Consider the following 18,997-nt stretch of genomic DNA (forward strand, 5'->3'; position numbering starts at 1 on the left):
GAGCCGCATGAAACGGTATGTAATATAAATATGTACAACAGGCTAAAGATTTGAATCAGTTGGTACTGTACCTTGTTATCACTTATTTAGTTTTTTTTATAATTTATTGAGGAAAAAAGAGTCTACATTCTCTAGAATGAGTTGATACTGTTACAGTGACGCATTTTTTCCTGTTTAAACATCTGTTCTAGTCCTTATCTGTGCTGTTACTGCCATGAATCACACACAGTAACGACCCCTATTAAGGTAGTTGAGTTAATTGCACATTTTTGTGTGTGTGTTCGTGTGCACTGGTCAGTGCTCCAGCTTTTACAAGTAAACGTTGCGCAAGTCATGTGGGGGAATGAGTCCTGCTGTGGATGTATCCTGGCATCCCAACCATTTCCTGTCAGATAGGATTATGAGCCCTCTGCGCTCTTCTGTCTCATGGCCAAGGGCCTCATGGTGGTGCTCAAAAACACACTCTGAATGGCAGTTTACTATGAGAGGGGATTAGGGCGGGAGGTCCATGGGAAGCGGCTGCAACGGCATGGAGTCCATGAGTTCCGCATGAGCTTGACCGTCTGATCTGGATCAGTGTGCAAGAACGCACGTTACACACAGATGTTGGTGAGTAAGAAGCACTTTATCAGACACGTCTGGAGTGCATACCAACTGTGTCTGTACCCCAGTCCCAGTCCCCCCCTCTAAGGCTGCCTGCTGTGCTTTCATCACTTTGAACATCTCCTTTAAAGTAAATAGATGATTACATTTTTACATTATTTATATCACAAGTTTGTCTTATGCTTTGAGAACATGGACTCTGTTTGCCTCAGTGGCCGTGATGGACTGCCCTACGAAACATTACCACTGGGAAGCTGAACTGGGTATCATTCCTATGTAGTTAACTGTTTCTCTGGAACATGTAACAGTATGACCAGGTAAACATCGGCACGACTCACATTTCATGCTTTCGCCATGGAATCTCTGTTTGTTGCTCGTCTGGACGGCACAGAGGTCAACTATTTGGGTTATACCTCTTCATTAGTGATTCATGCCACAATTACCATTAATAGCCTCTAAATTTATACGTTTTTTGTGTGTCTGTAGCCACAAAAAGTTCATAAAAACATGGCATGTGTCAGTTTATTTCAAAGCTTTCCTGGAAAGTGCTAACTTCTGTGGAACACACAGGAAGCTGCTGTTTGTTCACATCCTCCAATGTTTCTGTCTCGCAATCGTGCTTCTTGTTTTTGCAAGCTGTATACGTGCCTGAAACAGAATAACTGTGTTAGTCATCATAGCCATTATAGCTCCTGCTGCTTTAAGAATGAGGTGATGCTTACAGAAAATAATAGGAGGGAAGGAAGACAGCACAGTGTCCTTGCAAACAGAAATGTTGGGATACACTCCCCTCTCCCTCCATTTTTTAAATTCCCAAATAAAGCATACATATTTCCCCACCCTGAATCATTTGGCTCTATTTAGCTATGACAATGATTGAGTCATAAATACAATACTTTTATCTTTTGTCAAGCTCCTCATGTGATGCTGATAGACCAGAAACAGCTCTGATCGACTACTCAGACCTTATGTAGATAATACTGCTTATCTGTTCTCTTTGTTAGTTGACCTCCAAAGCTTTTGAGCTGTCACTTAGCCTCTCTGTCTGCTAACAGGAGATACATCATCTCCTTCTCTTTCTACTTCTAAGGAGGTTGTTTGTTGGTGATAACAAGTGTGGCTTAAGTAAACCTGATAGTGTCTACTTTATATGAAATATGATGTGTTGATGCAGCCTATGGGCAAAGCATTCTTTTCTTCCTTTTCTTAAGCAAGACTTCCGCCTTTTCAGAGCTAAAAAAAAAAAATGTCTTTCTTTACACGTTTCTGTTTTAAACAACTGATGACATCCATCGCTGAAATTCACTCTTCTTTTTGGATTAATGCTTATATCTTAAATATTCACACTTGTCTGCCTCTGTGTTTCCAATTGTTGTTCTATTTTGACTGGGCTCCATGAACTCCTGTGACCTGCAGCATTGTTAAGGATGCTGTTAAACAATGCTTTGGTGCCGCTCCAAGCTCAAACATTTTATCGCAGCCCAAATAACTGCAAAGAAAAACACAAGCAACAAGAAAAATAAAACACAAACTATGTTGCTTAGTCGACAGGGGGTCCAGTCTTTCATGTGTCGCTGTGGAACTTGTTTTGCGTTGTCTCCCCTCTGTACATTCTTGTGAGGCAGCAGTGGTGGAGGAAGTACTGAATCTCAGTATTTAAGTAAAAGTACAAATAACCAGAGACGTAATTACTTTAGTGAAAGTAGAAGTACCACAATAACAACCTAACTTAAGTAAAAGTAAAACGTGGCCGTAGTGGGATTCAATATATCGCAAGCAGTACCGGGAGCTGGACACACTGCCCCCGGTGCAGGACCCGCTGCTGAAGGCTTCCCTGCGGACTGCAAACGTGTGACCGTCAGGTAGACGTTTTGGCAGGGGAGAAAAACTGATCTGAAAATATAACGTAACGGAACGTTGTAGAAATGTAGTGGAGTAGAAAGTATACATTTCTGCAAAATGTAACAAAGTAAAAGTCAAAAGTATGCACTATTGATCCTACTTAAGTAAAGTACAGATACGTTAAAAAGAACTTTGTACAGAAACAAAGTATATGTACTTTGTTACATTCCGTCACTGTGTGGCGGTACCAGAGTCCCCCATCGCAGACCTCGATCATAAAGTGCAGCCTTCTTCTCCCAATCTCTCCTGCCAAAATAACTACTCTGATCTGTGTGAGTTTGCATTTTCACGTCACATAAAAATAGGGAAATGCGTGTTATTTACAGTATACAGTAATTATGAGTTCCCACTGTGTCATGAGGTGCGGCACCAAGTCAGAATCAGTGCTGTTGTTTGTACGTGGTCTTAAATCAAGTTCCCTCTGGCCATTCTCATTTACAGTGTTCAATAAATAAATCCCAACAAAGCTTACCAGAGATAAGTACCAATTTCCTGTGAAGTACTTTTAAGTCCAACTCATGGCCTTTTCTCTTATTCTCCTGTTCTCATTGTTCTCTGCGATCACTGCAAAAAAAGTTTTGTTTGTGCCCTTAAGTACCCCGTTCTAAGCCTCTTAATGTACTATTCATCTTAATACCCTTCTCTTGAAAGCACTATTAAGTGCTGCCTCTTTGACCTGAAACAATCCCAAATACAAAGACACTTTGGCGTGGTGTGTAAATGTCAGGGAGGGAATATTTTTTTAAACTATTCCCTGATCAGAATTAATAAAGAGAATTAAATTTGCTTTCTCGGTAGTCATGGCTTGTTGATAAATGGACACAACATGTTATAGCCAAAACGACTGGATTTTATGCAATGCTTTTTCTTCAGTGAGACTTGTATGGCAATCTAGGTCAAGAATGTAAAACATTAAATTACCAATGAATTGAAGGCTGGAGCGCTCTGACAATTGTGTCAAGGCAGGGTTTATGTAAGCCAACTGAAAGCATATGTCCTAATATTGGAGCAGAGTTTGTGGTTTTGGCAGACCTTCTTTTATGTTATTTGTTTTTTTTTTTGCATCACCCTAACATTTAACAGGACAGGAATGTCTTTATGGAACAGGAAGTTACGTTTACTGACAATAAATGCTTTGCCCCCTAGTGTTTTCAACAGGTCACATCTCTGCAAGATTTCAGCAGTGCATCAATTGTGTGATGAACAACATAAAGTGTTGTTATATCTTAGCAATACATAAACTATTTCAAAAATATATATAGTGTTGCAGTAACAAAGTGGTTATTCTTTAGGTGACCTCCAGAGAGTGTTTCCCCTCTGGTCCCAGACTGTGTGACCTCTCTGTTGGAAACTTCTTCTTTTTTGGGGCTCCAGTGAAAACAAGTTGTTAAGTAACATGAGTAACAAAGCTTAGTAACATCTTGCCTGCTTTTTGCTGCCCTGCTCTCACTTCTCCCCTGTTGTTTGACCCACAGGACTGCTCCAGCTCAGAGGAGTACACGGTGGCTGCTGCACTGCTGCCCCTGTCAACGGCCTTTTACAGGGTAAGAAAAATTAACTGTAAACAAGGCTGAATGTGTGTTTAGTTTAACGCTTCTGCTTCTGATATTTTCATCATTGAGCATACAAACCACTGCTTGGTCAAAGTGTACAGTATAAAAGCATCATTTAAGGATCAATTCAACCAAAAAACAAAAAAAAATGTTAAAGTGGTTTATAGCCATGCACACAGTTTGACCACTCTAATAAATTTGTGATGAATGGGATTTTTTTTAGCTTTTTGTAGTATTTATGAATTACATTTAAAAAATGAAGCGTGACTTTCTGGCTGAAAGCTATCAACTACCTCTGCAATGGAGGCTTTAAACACGTCTGTCTTCGATTTCCAAAGTGAAACAATTTCCGTAAAAATAGCAGAAGAAGTGTTAACAGTATTTCTGATAATACATCTACAATAAAGTGTTTTGCATTGTGATGTCACAAAATATAGACTGATAAAACATTGGGGTACATGTCAGCCCAAAATGTAGCAAGAAATGTCAGTACAAAGATGTTTAAGATCATTTAGAAACACTGTCTCGATTGCATAGCTTATCATGCTTCCAATTCTTAAAACAAAAGTGTGTGTGTTGTATTAAAAAAAAAAGGAATATCTGCCTATATACTAATTGTTGTAACTCTCGACCAGTACCAGTCAGGCTCTAATTATTGCACTATAGAGGAAGTTGTCAGCAAGAATAGTCAGAGGGAGGACAGCTTTATCAACCTTATACCTTTGCTGATCCTGGAGCATGCATGGGACAGAATGTTAAAACCTCCATAGCAAAATATAGAGGACGGGCCATGGCCTTTGGTTTTAAAACCACATTATCAAAACAGGGTAGCTGCATTATTCACCACAATGTCTCCGCTGCTTGCTTGTTGCTACGGGGACAGACACAACTGTCCGCATTGGCATTTTGTTGGGTACCAGTGCCATACCCTGATGGCCTGGAGTGGGACCTGGCTCGCTTTCGACCACCACGTGACTTATCCATGGACTCATCCAGTTAACGTGCCAAAGGTTGATGTAACTTAGATGAGCCGTATGTTGTTGTTCTTTAGGGCCACCGGTATTGAAAATTCATTAATGATGTCACCCAAAGGGTGAAAAGTAAAGTGAGATCATCTGCCAAGATGATTCTGTAATCTCTGGTTTAGTGGCGCAAGGATTATGCAGTGAAAATGTGAGAAAATAAATAGAACATCCCAGCAGCTGTCATCATGGGTGTGGATTTAGAGCCATACATGGTCGGAAGTTAAGTATTATAAATTGCAGCCTTACAAGTTTGGTAACATGAATGGGATGCCTTGGTTTTGCAAAAGAACACAATGTACCATGACATTGCAGCATATATAACCATCCAAACCTTCAGAGGCCCCTCACCAGCCATCCATTGCTATCCTAACATGAAACTTATATAACGATCCCTGAGAGACTGCTTGCATGTTCTCTCAACTGTTGCTTATCCATTACAGTAGCTATGTGTTCTACAAATAGCTGTAAATGCTTTATGCAGTAAATGATCAACCTGCCCTTGAATCTGACCAGACAAGACCCTGAAAGTCATTGTAAAGATTGTGAGAGCAATTGAACATGGCAACCCCAGGAAAGGCTGGTTTTTCTCACTGTTGTAAACTTTGTTGTGTATGTGACTTATTTTATTTGACTCGATGGTTCTGCAGTGCCATTGTTCCATTGTATTAAGGAAGGCTCTGCTTCTTGTCAATACCACTAGGAAACTATATTTTCCGAGTCAGCAAGTTTGTGCTGTGAATCAAATCATTGACCTGCTCAAAACTGTGTTTCCTGCACTGATCCACTTACAGTAACTGCATGATGACATTAATTTTGAACCAGTATCATAAGCAGGAGCAGATGAGGTATTTGCCCTTTTGAAGGTAATTACTTTTAGATATTCTTTGTTTGAGTCAGAGGTGGCAATGTTAAAGCATCTACACATTTTGATCAGTAGTAGTAGTCATATTTTTTTTGCTTAATGTGCGCACATGATTGATTTGCAAAATATCTTTTAGCCTAGATCATGCCCGGAGAGTGTCATGTGGGACCTGTAGGTAAAGTTTATACAAATGCCTCACAATCTTTGCACAGTGGCTCTTTGTTAGAGTTGAAGTTTTACATTTAGTTGTGATTCTCTAATCTGCATGGACATTTCCTCTGGCATTTATTATCTAGCGAGGGGTGGGTTTATCAGGAGATAAACAGGTGTCATTGACGTCATATTCTGTCCTTTGAGGCCCCACCTGTTATTCCGTCCTTTGAGCCCCCACCTGAGATGTCTTCTTCCTTTTGAATGTGTCACTAGAATAAATGCCACTGACCGGGGAAAAACAGATTGGATACAGCAGCAACACCATTCTAAATGACTTCCACAGCCAAAAAGCTGGTCGTTTAGCATTCTTTCAGCCGTAGTTTATTCAAGAGGGATTTGGCTGCTCGCTGTGTCAAACTGCTGTTCACCATGCCCTCGTGAGGAAAATGACATACTGCATAATCTTTGTATATATTGGAAATGTCCAGCTCTTGACTTACCATAGTTTTGTTTACTTTGTTTTGGAACATTTATTTTACTTGTACATCATGTTTTTACACAGTTATGGCTTATAGATGCCATGATGGGTTTGTTTATTAGTCTTAGTTTTATTTAGTTACTTAGTTATTAGTTTGTTTTAAGTGACTAAAGACAAAATACATGGTTAGAGTTTTCATGGTTTCAGGATGCAAGTAGTTTTCCTAACAATACACTTAGTCGTGGCGTTGCATACAGTGAATGAATGATGGATTTTGTACAGGTCAGTTATGCATTCCCACAGAGGACTTCTTCAGAGATAATGACTGATAATTCAGGAATTCTATAATTTCTTCCAAAACACTTGTATGTACATGCAAGTATACACTCCCTTCAGTGATAACAGTCTCTGAGAGACACAGTTGACATGTGTGATGCTGTATAGAGGTCCAGTTGATGTTTGGAGGCCGCATTCAATCATACTGTGAAACTTGGGATCATGTCCCACATTTCATAAAAAAAGTCCCAAATCCTGATAACTTCATTTATTTGACCTGTATACAGCATTTTCTTCTTTCTGTCTCCCCTTGTGCTTGTTTTTCAACCTTTCTCCTTCAACTCTGCATTCCTGCTCTTCACTAGTCACACGGCCAGATGGGTCTGATACTGCCATACTCCCTCCTTCGCCTTCATCTTCACTTCCTACTTTAGTTCTCTCCTTTCTCCTCTGCTTCCTTGTCCTCCTCCTTGCCCATCTGTCTTGTGGATGTCTCTGTGTATTATCATATTGGGAAGAGATGACCTCGGTCAAAATGACCTGCACATATCTGACCAGTCAAAACAGAACAGCCAGGCAGAGTATAGATAGCATAGCCAAATCATGCATAAACCCCCCCTCCCAAAACACACAAACACACACGCCCCCACAACATCTGTCGCAAGACATGTAGCACACTCCTGTGACAGAAATATGTTGCCAGACTAGTCAAAGGGCTTCACTTGTTTTTATTATATTTGTCATGTTTCGTTCCGCTCCATCCTTAAAATCTGGCCTCCTGGCAGTCAGTCTTGAGACCCTGTGTTCCACAGTCCAATGCCAAGGTTGGTCACAATATAGCCTCTCTTCTAAACATGTCTAGCCACAACACATTTGTCATTTCATCCATTGTTTTTCTGGCCTAATTCCCATACTCAATTTAAATCAGTAGGCTTATTTACTTTGATGATAACGTTAGTGTAATCATCTGTATTTCTCGGGAGAAAACAGTCAATCCAAACAAACTCCCATTAAAGCAATATTGCGTAACAGCGTGGTAAATGTTGCGGTTTGGTGCCCCTACAATGTCAAAGTGCAATTACTTATACACTACTGTCATAAATATGGATAGTTGAACACAGCTGTTTGAATTGCATTACTTAAACGAGCGAATTAACAACAGTGCTAACAAAGCCAACCATGGACAACAATACAAGACAAAAAAAACAGCTTGGATTACTGGTCCAACAGCAAAAGGGCCTGCTCGCCTTCTATCTTGCAGACTTTTATTTCGCAAAGCTCTTGCCAACAACTAAAAGATTTACTCTTACTCGGCAGCCTTTTGCTCGGCCACTCTCCCTTTTTAGCTTCCACCGTTCTCTTTGCCTCTGCTTGATGTCCATAGGTACGGCTGAACCCGGTTCCGTTGCCCTCCCCGTTAGCATCCCCGCCCTTGGCATGAAAACCCACAGCCGGAGGACATCATAAGGAAAACTAGAAAACATTTTGATCCAGTTTTACCAAAACTAGTGGTATTTCAGAAAGTGTTACACATTTCTCACAGAAGATCATAGCCGCTCGTAAGTTACGTAGTGTGAAAACAGGCATACAGGGTGCAGAGTGGAAATAACAGACACCATTCTCACTATTACAAGTCAGTGTAGCAAAATTATTTTAAAGCTGTTGTTTTAAGGTAAAATAGTTACACAATGTTGCTTTAATGTCATCATGTTGTTGTTGATGACATGTATGTTGCCACATGATCTTGAACTACAAGTTTATAAACACGCTTAGTTCCTTAATAATTCTCAAACAACAATATTGGTATCAACCTCAAAATAAAGGATCAGGTTTTATTTGTCAACATTTAAGTGTAATAGGCTTTGGTTTTTAGCCTATTATCAGGGAAATTTAAACAACTTCTGTGTGGTAAATTAATAATAAAAAAAAGTGTATCCCTTTTTTTGTTGGCCTCTTTTATTAGCCAGCAGTATATCCTAGTCTTTTTCTTTGAATGTCTTGAAAACCCATGACAATCTGCTGAACTCAGCAGTTTAACGTTTCCCAAAAAAAACTTGTTTCCTTTTTGTAATCTAATATCAGAAGAAAAGAAGCAGGAGCTTGCTTCAGCATTTGTGTAATAACAAGTTGGGGCGTGTTTTATTTTTTCAAGATGTATACCTATGTTTTTCTTCCATTACATTTTTATGATTTAATTCTGTTGTTAGTCTTAACAACAAAATATATCTAAATCATAATGACACAATGAGTAGAGTTATAACTCCTGCATGTTACCAGTGCTGCATGTTAACTGTTTTATGGGCATGAGCTCTCTGTTCACCGCCTGTCCTCCCAGCTCTCCTCTTTTTTGGCTTCTGGCATATCACACTGGGAATAGAGTTGTTTTGGTTCGGTCTGCTGTAATTACAGTAACCCCTCTAGTTCTCATTTTTCAAAGGCAAACTGTGAAGTTAACCACTGTGTTGGGCTGGGCTCAGGGGAGCGAAATCAGAAGCTAAGCAAATAACAGGCGTGAGCCTTACGCATGGCCTTCAGACTCTACTGGGAGATGGACGGTTGGTTAATGTTGGTTTGTGGCCGGTCATTTATTGGCTGTAGTGCTTCTGTTGAGACCATGTTATTTGTGGTGTGATATTGTTTCTCCAGCATTGCTCTGTTGTTTTCACCACAGAACAATATAGGCCAACGTTGATGCCTTAAGCTGAGCACTGTACGTTCCCTATGGTTGCTGTTTTTGTAAGTAGCAGGTGCTTTACTCTTCAGCCCTTATTAATGAAAAACAACAGCACTGCTTCCAAATACATCCAGTCACAGAAGGAAAGAGAGGTGGTCCATTGCTCCATTAGGGTTACTATCTGTTAAAAAGTTACGACTTACAAGGAATGATGGATTTCACTTTAAATCCCACGGCTGACTTTCTTGTTTTGTTTTTCCACTTCCTCACAGCATTTTTGCAAACTCCTTTTCAAGGGGCACTCACTGCAGCCCAGATTCCTTCTTGATGCGAATACCCAATGAGAAAATAAAGTTGCAGTAACCCTCTATCAGTTACACAGATATTGCAGGCAGAGGATATATTTACTCTAGGCAGGAGCAGCGCTCAGTAGAAAAAAATTGAATATAAGAGAGACTGTTATTTTAGCACTGTGTGTGGCTTAACTTTTATTTAGTAGCTTTAAGTTTGGAAACATCATCTTCTGCACTGTCAATCAACTCTCCAATGAAGCTATTGAATATGATGTTTACACTGAGTAAACCATGAAGTGTTGGGTAAAAGATATACCCAAGACGTAATGTTTTTTTATGGCTGTACAGTTTTGTTGTATTGAAAGGTGGCCCATACAATAATTGATTTCTATAGATTAAAAACAACAATGTTATGGGCAAGAGTGGGTTGGCACATTTGAACATTGGCACACACAGACCTCTGCTTCAGAGGCATAGTTAGCTATTTAATACTGCTTCTTTACGTCCTGACTCGATGCAGAAATTGGCTGCTGGGGTGGACCAATTTGCCTACACCTGCATTCAGGACCATCCCATCTGGACCAACCAGCAGTTCTGGGAAGCCACTTTCTACAGCGAGGTCCAGAGTCAGATCCGATCCCTTTATCTCAACACCCCAGAGGGAAAACACGGCATCACTGCTCATCTAAAGGTAAGACATAAAAAGTGACCAATATGAGTAATTATTGCCTGAGAATTCATATGTAGTCTGTTTAACCCGACTATGTTTAACCCTACAGGTTAAAAGATTAACAGAAAAAGCAACAATGTCTTATTTCCAGTATTTCTTTAATTGCATATGTTCTTTGTCTTATGTGATAGTAAACTGAATTCCTTGGGCTTTGAACTGTTGGTTGGACAAAACATGAGATTTAAAGACATAGCTTTAGGCTTTTATGGATGCATGGATATTTGTGTTTGTTAATATTTGATGGGGAAAAGTCATCCTCTGGTTGAACCACTCTGCAGCTTGACACTCATCAGGTGTCATTGCGTTTTAAGGGGTCAAGAAAGTCATTTGCTCTGTCCTCTCCAGGATGCAAGCCCTGAGCCTGCAGCGGGCAGAGATGAGGAACACACAGCCATGGACCTGGCAGCAGAGCAGCTGCGTTCGTGGCCCAGCCTGAGCAAGGAGAAGCAGCATGAGCTGGTTAAGAATGAGGAGAGCACTGTGTTCAGCCAGGCCATCCACTACGCCAGCCTCATGGTTTACCTGCTAGTTCCTTTGGACACCAGCAAGATCCGGCTGCTGCGCAACGCCCCTGTCGCCGACTGGGAGAGCGGTAGCAACAGTATCGTCACAAACAGGTCAGCAGAGCAACAGCATGATGTGTTTCACTATCTGAGTAGTGAAATAATGTAATCAACTGTTAAATGTCTTTCACATGTCTTTATTGTCCAATGGGATCAAACACTACACCAGAATATATTTTTGGCGTGTTCAGTATTTGTAAGGTAGAACAATCAATTTCCTCCAGATAACTGGAGGAAACCTCAAGGTAAAGTTACATGATTTGGGAGTATGTGTACCTCTCTTAATAAGGTGATGATAAGTTTGTGGGTGGATGTGGCATCTCTCAGTCTACATGATACCTTCCTATCTAGCCAAACGGAACACAGTACCTCTTCTGTTTCCGGCCTACATCTATCCTGTGGGCTTAAATCGATGCTGCACAAAACAGAGCCAGGCTCATTCACCTCTGTTGGGAAGTTTAAAACCCTTGGGGCGTCTTGAATGGGGCTACACTGTACTCACCCAAACCAAACAAAATTGCAGTGGAAGTGATTTCCCGTAATCTCCAGTAACTGTGAAGTAAAATAAATTTGGGAAGATCCCTCATGTATGTCTTTTCTTAGAATTGAAAGGCAAGCAGCCATTTTTGTTTTGTACAACATTTAAGTTTTTTTTGAATGTTTAGTCTAAATTAAACATCAAATTTCTGCAAGAACACAATGTTACTACTTTGTTTTGTTTCTATTTCGATTGAGAAGACAGAAACGCTGCTGCCAAAAATTTGTTTCTGTGAAAATATTTTCTCATTTTTGCCCCAGACTTTGTTTCTTTCTCACAGATGACATTTGGATGTCATCACCAACTATGAATCCAGAGGAAAGTTTGCATCACCGTTTCATGTGAAAAATTCTTCTTGGCTAAAAGAGTCTGAGCAATTGATCAAGGCATCAACACTAAACTCATGCTAGGCTGCAAATCACTTTCGCTTTCACTGCTCTTTATCACAGTGCATCTTCAAATCTATTTCTGTCAACACATAACTCTCAGATCAAATCTCCTCCTGGGACATGCTGGCGTGACCTTTCTCAGTTTCATTGTGTCATCATGTGTGTTTTACAGCATTGCTGGTAGCGTCGCAGAGAGCTTTGACACAGAAAGCGGGTTTGAGGACTCGGAGAACAGCGATGTGGCCAACTCTGTGGTCAGGTTTGTTGCCCGCTTTATCGACAAGGTGTGCACAGAGAGTGGAGTTACCCAGGAACACATCAAGAGCCTGCACTCCATGATCCCAGGTACAGCGTTCACAGTGTTCATTCACACTGCTGCTGTCCTAATTCCATCTGCTTTACGCAGAGTTACCCTTGCATGTGTGTATTCTCAGCTCAGGCCAACAGCAATAGAGTCTACTGAACTGATTAACTCCTGACATGTTCAATGGCCTTAAAATCTGTAAATACACACTGTGGTTGTAAGACCATGTTGACATGCATGTGTTTCTCTGTACCAGCTACGTGTGTGCATATGGTAGCTGACCAAAACTTGTGACCCACAGGCATTGTAGCTATGCAGATGGAGGCTCTGGAGGCAGTTCACAGAGAGAGCCGGAGGTTGCCTCCCATTCAGAAGGTGAGTGTTACTGGGGCTTCGGCTGTCTGTACAGTGTATATACAGTGTTAGACTTTAAAACCTAGACCCACAAGTCCAAAACTGTCACAAGGTAAATGTCATCAGCTTCAGGGTATGCAGTGTGCTGAGCTCATCTATTTCTTTTTCCATTCATCACTTTCAAGTTGCACTTTCAAATTTGACCAGTTGGTCTTCTGGACCTTGCTTGGCTATGTGTCTGCCAGCTCTTGGTAATTCCTCTCGCACACATTCATACACACAGACAAACACCGTACCAGTACTGCCTTGGGAGCAAGCTGGAGGCCGTGGTGAGCATTTTGGGCAGATTGTCTGCTGTACTTTGTGGCTAACCTCTAACACGTTTATGTGTTGGACGAAGCTTTCACCCTGGCCTGCTAGCTGCAAGCAGCATGCCAAATAATACTAAAAAGTGTGTAAACAACACTGACTCTGTATTCATGACAAGTCAGAATAGTAGTATTGGCGGTGGCAATAACATGAAGAAGAAAAACAATGAATTAATTTAAGGTGCAGCTTTTATAGGAAGCTGCGCTCGCACCTGTAATGAGGTGCAGAGGGACTCTTCTTGGTCTCGCTATCCATTCAAGGACGGATTCAAGGAGCTCTTATTAACTCCTGGCCAGACCTCAACAGACAACCCAGGTTGGCTGTGGCCTTAATGGGAAATGCTGTGAATGATCTAATGTCCCTCTTCATTCATATTTGTGACAGTGGAACAACTGAGTATTTCTCATTTGGCTTTGGAGGCCAGAAGGAGCAGAAGCCACAGACTCATCTGTTCTTAGTTATAGTTCATACTAGGGGTGAAATGGTACACAAAATTCACGGTTCGATATGTACCTCGGTTTTAGGGTCATGGTTTGATATGTTTTTGGGAACGCGGTAAATTTAAAAAAGTGCAAAAAATAACTTATTTGTTTTACATTTATTCTGAGAAGTATAAACTTTCAGTGGCTCATTGGCCATAATTAAAGTAACATTTCAGGGCAATCAAATAACATTTTGACAATAAAAAAACAATAAATAAGACTTTTCAGTAATGCATCGTACACTGATCAAAATTGTGACGGAACACTTTTTTTTTTGCCTCCTATGCCGAGATAATCCATCCACCTCACAGGTGTGGCATATCAAGATGCTGATAAGATAGCATGGTTATTGCACAGGTGACAACGAGCATGCAGATGAGCTTCCCTGAGATGATTTCTGACAGTTCACACAAATTCTTTGGTTATGCAAACTGATTGTTGCAGCAGCTGTCCGGGTGGCTGGTTTCAGACAATCTTGGAGGTGAAGATGCTGGATGTAGAGGTCCCGGGCTGGTGTGGTTATATACGTGGTCCGCGGTTGTGAGGCCGGTTATATGTACTGCCAAATTCTCAAACTCCTTTGGAGACAGCTTATGGTAGAGAAATGAACATTCAATTCAGTGGCAACAGCTCTGGTTGACATTCCTGCAGTCAGCATCATTTTCAGTTTCCTCGCGGGAGTCATCCCAAAAGGATTAAAAAAAGAGAAGTCTAAGTCTAAGCATGCCAATTGCTCGCTCCCTCAAAACTTGCAACATCTGTGGCATTGTGCTTTGTGATAAAACTGCACATTTTAGAGTGGCCTTTTATTGTGGCCAGCCTAAGGCACACCTGTGCAATTATTATGGTGTCTAATCAGCATCTTGATATGCCACACCTGTGAGGTGGATGGATTATCTCTGCAAAGGAGAAGTGCTCACTAACACAGATTTAAAAAGATTTCTGAAGAATATTTGAGAGAAAGTAGCCTAGGTGCATATCATTTAAGGCACATGTGTCACACTGCACGTTTCCTATTTTTCTTTCTTAAGAAGCACCATTAACTTCTTCTTTGAAAACAGAAACCAATTCCAAACTCACACAGAATATGAAAAGTATTAAAAGAGATCCTGCTATATTATACAAAATATTTGCTGACAATGTTTTGTTGAGTCTTTCTCATGTGAGTTTTGAGTTGCACTCTATCCTCGCTCCACTGGAAAAGAAAACCTGATAGGAATTGAGAAACTGGTAGTGTTAATAAGCCTTATTCTACAAGTAAAACCGCAACATGTCAGGCAGTGTCCACATTTCAATGTCAGAAAAACAGAAAGGGGATCACAGCGTTCAATAAATTGAATAAACAGGAATCTTTTTATTTGAAAAACAGACCATGAGTTTTGCTTGGAGGGCAAGAGTATGAATTCGTTTTGGTTTTGTGTGTGTGTGTGTGTGTGTGTGTGTGTGTGTGTGTGTGTGATGTGCATGTGGTGCTTAACTACGTCCAAGGCAGTCATGTGGTGCTGTGATTTGACGTTATAATGATGAATGGATTTTCTGACTTTTTGGAGTCTGACGCAAACGCTTTAGCTGAGTCCCTCATTTAGAGAACTTTACAACCAATGAAAAATACCTCAGTTTAATCTCAGACATTCTTTATAGACAGGTATAATTTGTATGTGTCTGTCCCTGCATTTTCCCCCCATCAGCCTAAGATTCTGCGTCCTGCACTGCTTCCTGGAGAGGAGTTGGTTTCAGAGGGGTTGCGGGTGCTTTTGGACCCTGACGGCAGGGAGGAGGCTACTGGGGGCCTCCTGGGGGGGCCTCACATCCTGCCAGCAGAGGGAGCCCTCTTTCTCACCACATACCGCATCATTTTCAAAGGCACCCCCCATGATCCATTGGGTAAATATTTAACAACACTAGCATTTAAGTTGCAGTTAAATTAAACATTATTTTTCTTTTTTTATTTGTTAGCTAATTTTCAATGTTAATGTAATAAATATGCTTTTAAATAAATTACAGTTCATTTTTGTTTTACAAAAAAAATGCCTTTTTTTTTGTTGGACAGCAGTGCATTTTTATTTGCATAACTTGATTATTTTCTTATTTACTATTTTCTGTCTAATAATTGGGTCTAATATATTGAAACTAAACCTTATTTCCTGCTAAAATAGCAGCAGATTACCCTGGTAAATCATACTTATCACTGTGATGATCGTTCTAATGCATTTGACTTTGGTTGGAGTTATGTGGGGCGCCCTGGTCAATGTCCCGCCATCTGACCTTTGATGCATGTCTTTTCCTATCTCTCTCCTCCCTTATTCCAGTCAACTTACCAACAAAGCCATAAATGCCAAAAAAAAGATATTAACAGGCGGCCGAGTGTGTTGTGTCAGTAAGATGCTTCATTAGTCATCTCAGTAACATAATGCTGATCTTGGTTCCTGTGTGTGTCCAGTGGGGGAGCAGGCAGTGATCAGAGCTTTCCCAGTGTCCACATTGACCAAAGAGAAGAAGATCAGCATTCAGAACCAGCTGCAGCAGAACATGCAGGAAGGCCTGCAGCTCCGCTCTGCATTATTTCAGGTAAAGGCTAAAACACATTACTCTCTCATTTAAATCCAGTATAGACACAAGCTACCAAAGATCTTAAATGGATGGGACGACAGGGTGCAGTGTGTGGCTTTCCTGAGCTTTTAGATTAAATTATAGAAACAACTAGCAGCGAAGATGTAGCATCAGTGGTTCTGTTTATCAGATGTTAAATTTATGTTATTATATCAACTTAATGCCTTTTCTTAATTAATTGCTCCCTACATTCACTAATGTGTTTTTCAGCTGATAAAGGTGGCTTTTGATGAGGAGGTGAGCTCAGAGATGGTGGAGATCTTCAGGAAGCACCTCCAGAGGATCCGTTACCCACAGTCCATCTTCAGCTCCTTTGCGTTTGCAGCAGGACAAACAGCACCTCAGCCAATACTTATAAAACAAAAAGAGAGGAACACTGGCTTTAGGTTTGTGGCGCAGCTTTACAACAAGCTCTGAACTAACTGGTTATTGTAAACAAATTTGCCAAACATCACTAATTGTTATTTGATGTCATCTGAAAATAGCGTGGATAAATACTCAGCAGTTTGTTTCTCCTGTGGAATGTTGGAAAAAAACTCCTGTTTCAATGCTGAAACCGCACACAGTAAATTATGCTGCTGTCTGCCCTGCACTCTTCACAGAACACTGTCCAAAACTATTGTCAAGGGAGCAAAGAAGGCTGGAAAGATCACCATGGGCCGTGGCAGCCAGACCACACTGAAGAAGAACGACAGAGGTAGCAGGATGACCTGGCATGAAGATGATGACATTTCAAGTGAGACAAATGACACATTTCCACGGGATGGAGAACAACAGACTGAAGAAAATGTTAAAAAGTTTAAAAATGTAATTCAACTTTGTATGTGTTTCAGTATCCGATGACGGTGAGCCGCCGCCCAGCAGCACTTTGCGAGCATCAGAGAAGTCCACCATGGAGCAGCTGGTAGAGCAGTCCTGTTTCCGTGACTACCAGCGTCTGGGCCTGGGCACCATCACCGCCAGCTCATCTCGCTCCAAGTCAGGCGAGCAGTTCAGGATCACAGCCGTGAACAGACTCTACTCCCTCTGCCGCAGGTACACACCTCACAGACTGGATACCTGCTAAAGTTAAATTATTTTATCTGCAACCGTGCAAATAAATGTGTCTCAAGAAAGTCCAGAAACTTTCTGATCTGTGCTGCGCAGGATTTGTAGCCCCGCTGGAAGCTTTGTAAGCCTCAATATCGCAAAGGGCCAATGGGGGGGGGGAGTCCTTTCCCTGGTAGACAGATGTTTGACATATCTATTGAGACAGTTATATTTAAAGTCACACACACTGTGACTAATACAGTCAAAATCCCACTCTGATATTTGCTGTACATTCAGCAAGAGACCATTTATTCAGCTGCATCTGTGTGTGTAAAGTAATTCCTCTGCAGTGGTTAATTAGTGGTAGACCATCTTTTTCTTAATATTTGTGTTTCTATTCTGTCTCTGTCCATCAGTTACCCGGGGCTGTTGGTGGTTCCTCAGGCAGTACAGGACAGCAGTTTACACAAAGTGGCCCGCTGCTACAGACACAACCGTCTGCCTGTTGTGTGTTGGAAACATCCTCGCACCAAAGCCATGCTGCTCCGCTCAGGAGGCTTCCACGGCAAGAGTGTTGTGGGATTGTTCAAGTCCCAGAATCCCTCCTCAACAGGTGTGCATTCACAGCAGCGTAGAGTTGTTTGTTTTAAATGCACAGCTGTTATTTCTTTGTTTAATGTGTTCCCTTAGTTAACTGACCGCCAGGAATAACTGCTGACTAAAGTTAACTATTTTGCAATTTATTTGTTTATCCCTAACCCTAACCGTTTACATAATTTATACCACTTGTGCAGCTTTGCCTCTCAAACCTTTTAATCCTATAATACACTTGACCTGTAATTCAAACTGATTTTAAAATAATTATTATCTGTCTTAGTTCCGTGTTTGTGTTCTGCCTTTAGCTCCTGCCTCATCCTCAGATTCGTCCAGTAGCCTTGAACAAGAGAAGTACCTGCAAGCCATCCTCAACTCCATCCCTATTTACTTCAAAATGAACGGAAACAACAGCCTGTCCAACCGCTCCCTCATCGGCCTCTCACCAGGTACACTGATCATAATGTCCAGATCATATTTTTATTTATTCTGTGATGGTGAACACCACACTTCCCCCTGCTATTTGACTATTTTGATCTGCCTCTGGTATAATTTGGATATTTCCTTAATATGTCAAATTACATTGTTGAGACTTTTGAGTGTTTAGACCTCTGATAAAGCAATTTGTAACGAGACAATTTGACTTTTGAAAACAGGAAAGGCACAGGTTTAACTAAAACAACTAAGCCATAACATTAGCTGCTTTCCGACCAGGTAGTTAAAGGAACATAGTTATAGGAATAGTCCACTTCTAAACAGTTCCACTAACTACTCTCCCCCAAAACCGGTTTTGTCATTTGCATTTGCACTTGCCAAGTGGCCATTGGAACTGGTAGAAGGGGTAAAGGAGTGACGCAAGCACAGCAGTGGTCTTTACAGCGTTAAAATCAGAAAACAAATAAACCAAAAAAAAGTATGAATTAAATACTAAATCTAATGTATATTTTGTGTGTGGTGTGTGTGTGTGTGTGTGTGTGTGTGTGTGTGTGTGTGTGTGTGTGTGTGTGTGTGTGTGTGTGTGTGTGTGTGTGTGTGTGTGTGTGTGTGTGTGTGTGTGTGTGTGTGTGTGTGTGTGTGTGTGTGTGAGAAGTGAGTGTGAGCGGGGTTAGCTGGCTGTCGCATCACTTTATGGAGCTTCTCAACTCTGAAAACTTTGAAGCAAATTGTTAATTTGGCAAAACTTTTTGCAATACTGCCTGTATTCAAAATCTAAACC

The 18,997-nt window shown here is 41.0% G+C and overlaps 1 protein-coding gene across 1 annotated transcript in view; it reads left to right on the forward strand.

Annotated features, from left to right (window-relative positions):
* Positions 1-18,997, forward strand: part of sbf2 (SET binding factor 2) — a 97,595-nt gene that overhangs the window by 61,039 nt on the left and 17,559 nt on the right. The window contains exons 17-28 of the mRNA XM_032519925.1: positions 3,981-4,049; positions 10,340-10,510; positions 10,895-11,166; positions 12,212-12,384; positions 12,645-12,718; positions 15,237-15,432; positions 15,989-16,116; positions 16,369-16,544; positions 16,761-16,894; positions 16,992-17,193; positions 17,604-17,800; positions 18,090-18,230. Of these exons, the coding sequence (XP_032375816.1) occupies positions 3,981-4,049; positions 10,340-10,510; positions 10,895-11,166; positions 12,212-12,384; positions 12,645-12,718; positions 15,237-15,432; positions 15,989-16,116; positions 16,369-16,544; positions 16,761-16,894; positions 16,992-17,193; positions 17,604-17,800; positions 18,090-18,230 (1,933 nt within the window). The remainder of the gene's footprint in view (positions 1-3,980; positions 4,050-10,339; positions 10,511-10,894; positions 11,167-12,211; positions 12,385-12,644; positions 12,719-15,236; positions 15,433-15,988; positions 16,117-16,368; positions 16,545-16,760; positions 16,895-16,991; positions 17,194-17,603; positions 17,801-18,089; positions 18,231-18,997) is intronic.

Source organism: Etheostoma spectabile, chromosome 1 (assembly GCF_008692095.1).
Source record: "Etheostoma spectabile isolate EspeVRDwgs_2016 chromosome 1, UIUC_Espe_1.0, whole genome shotgun sequence".
In the NCBI taxonomy this organism is placed as follows: Eukaryota; Metazoa; Chordata; class Actinopteri; order Perciformes; family Percidae; genus Etheostoma; species Etheostoma spectabile.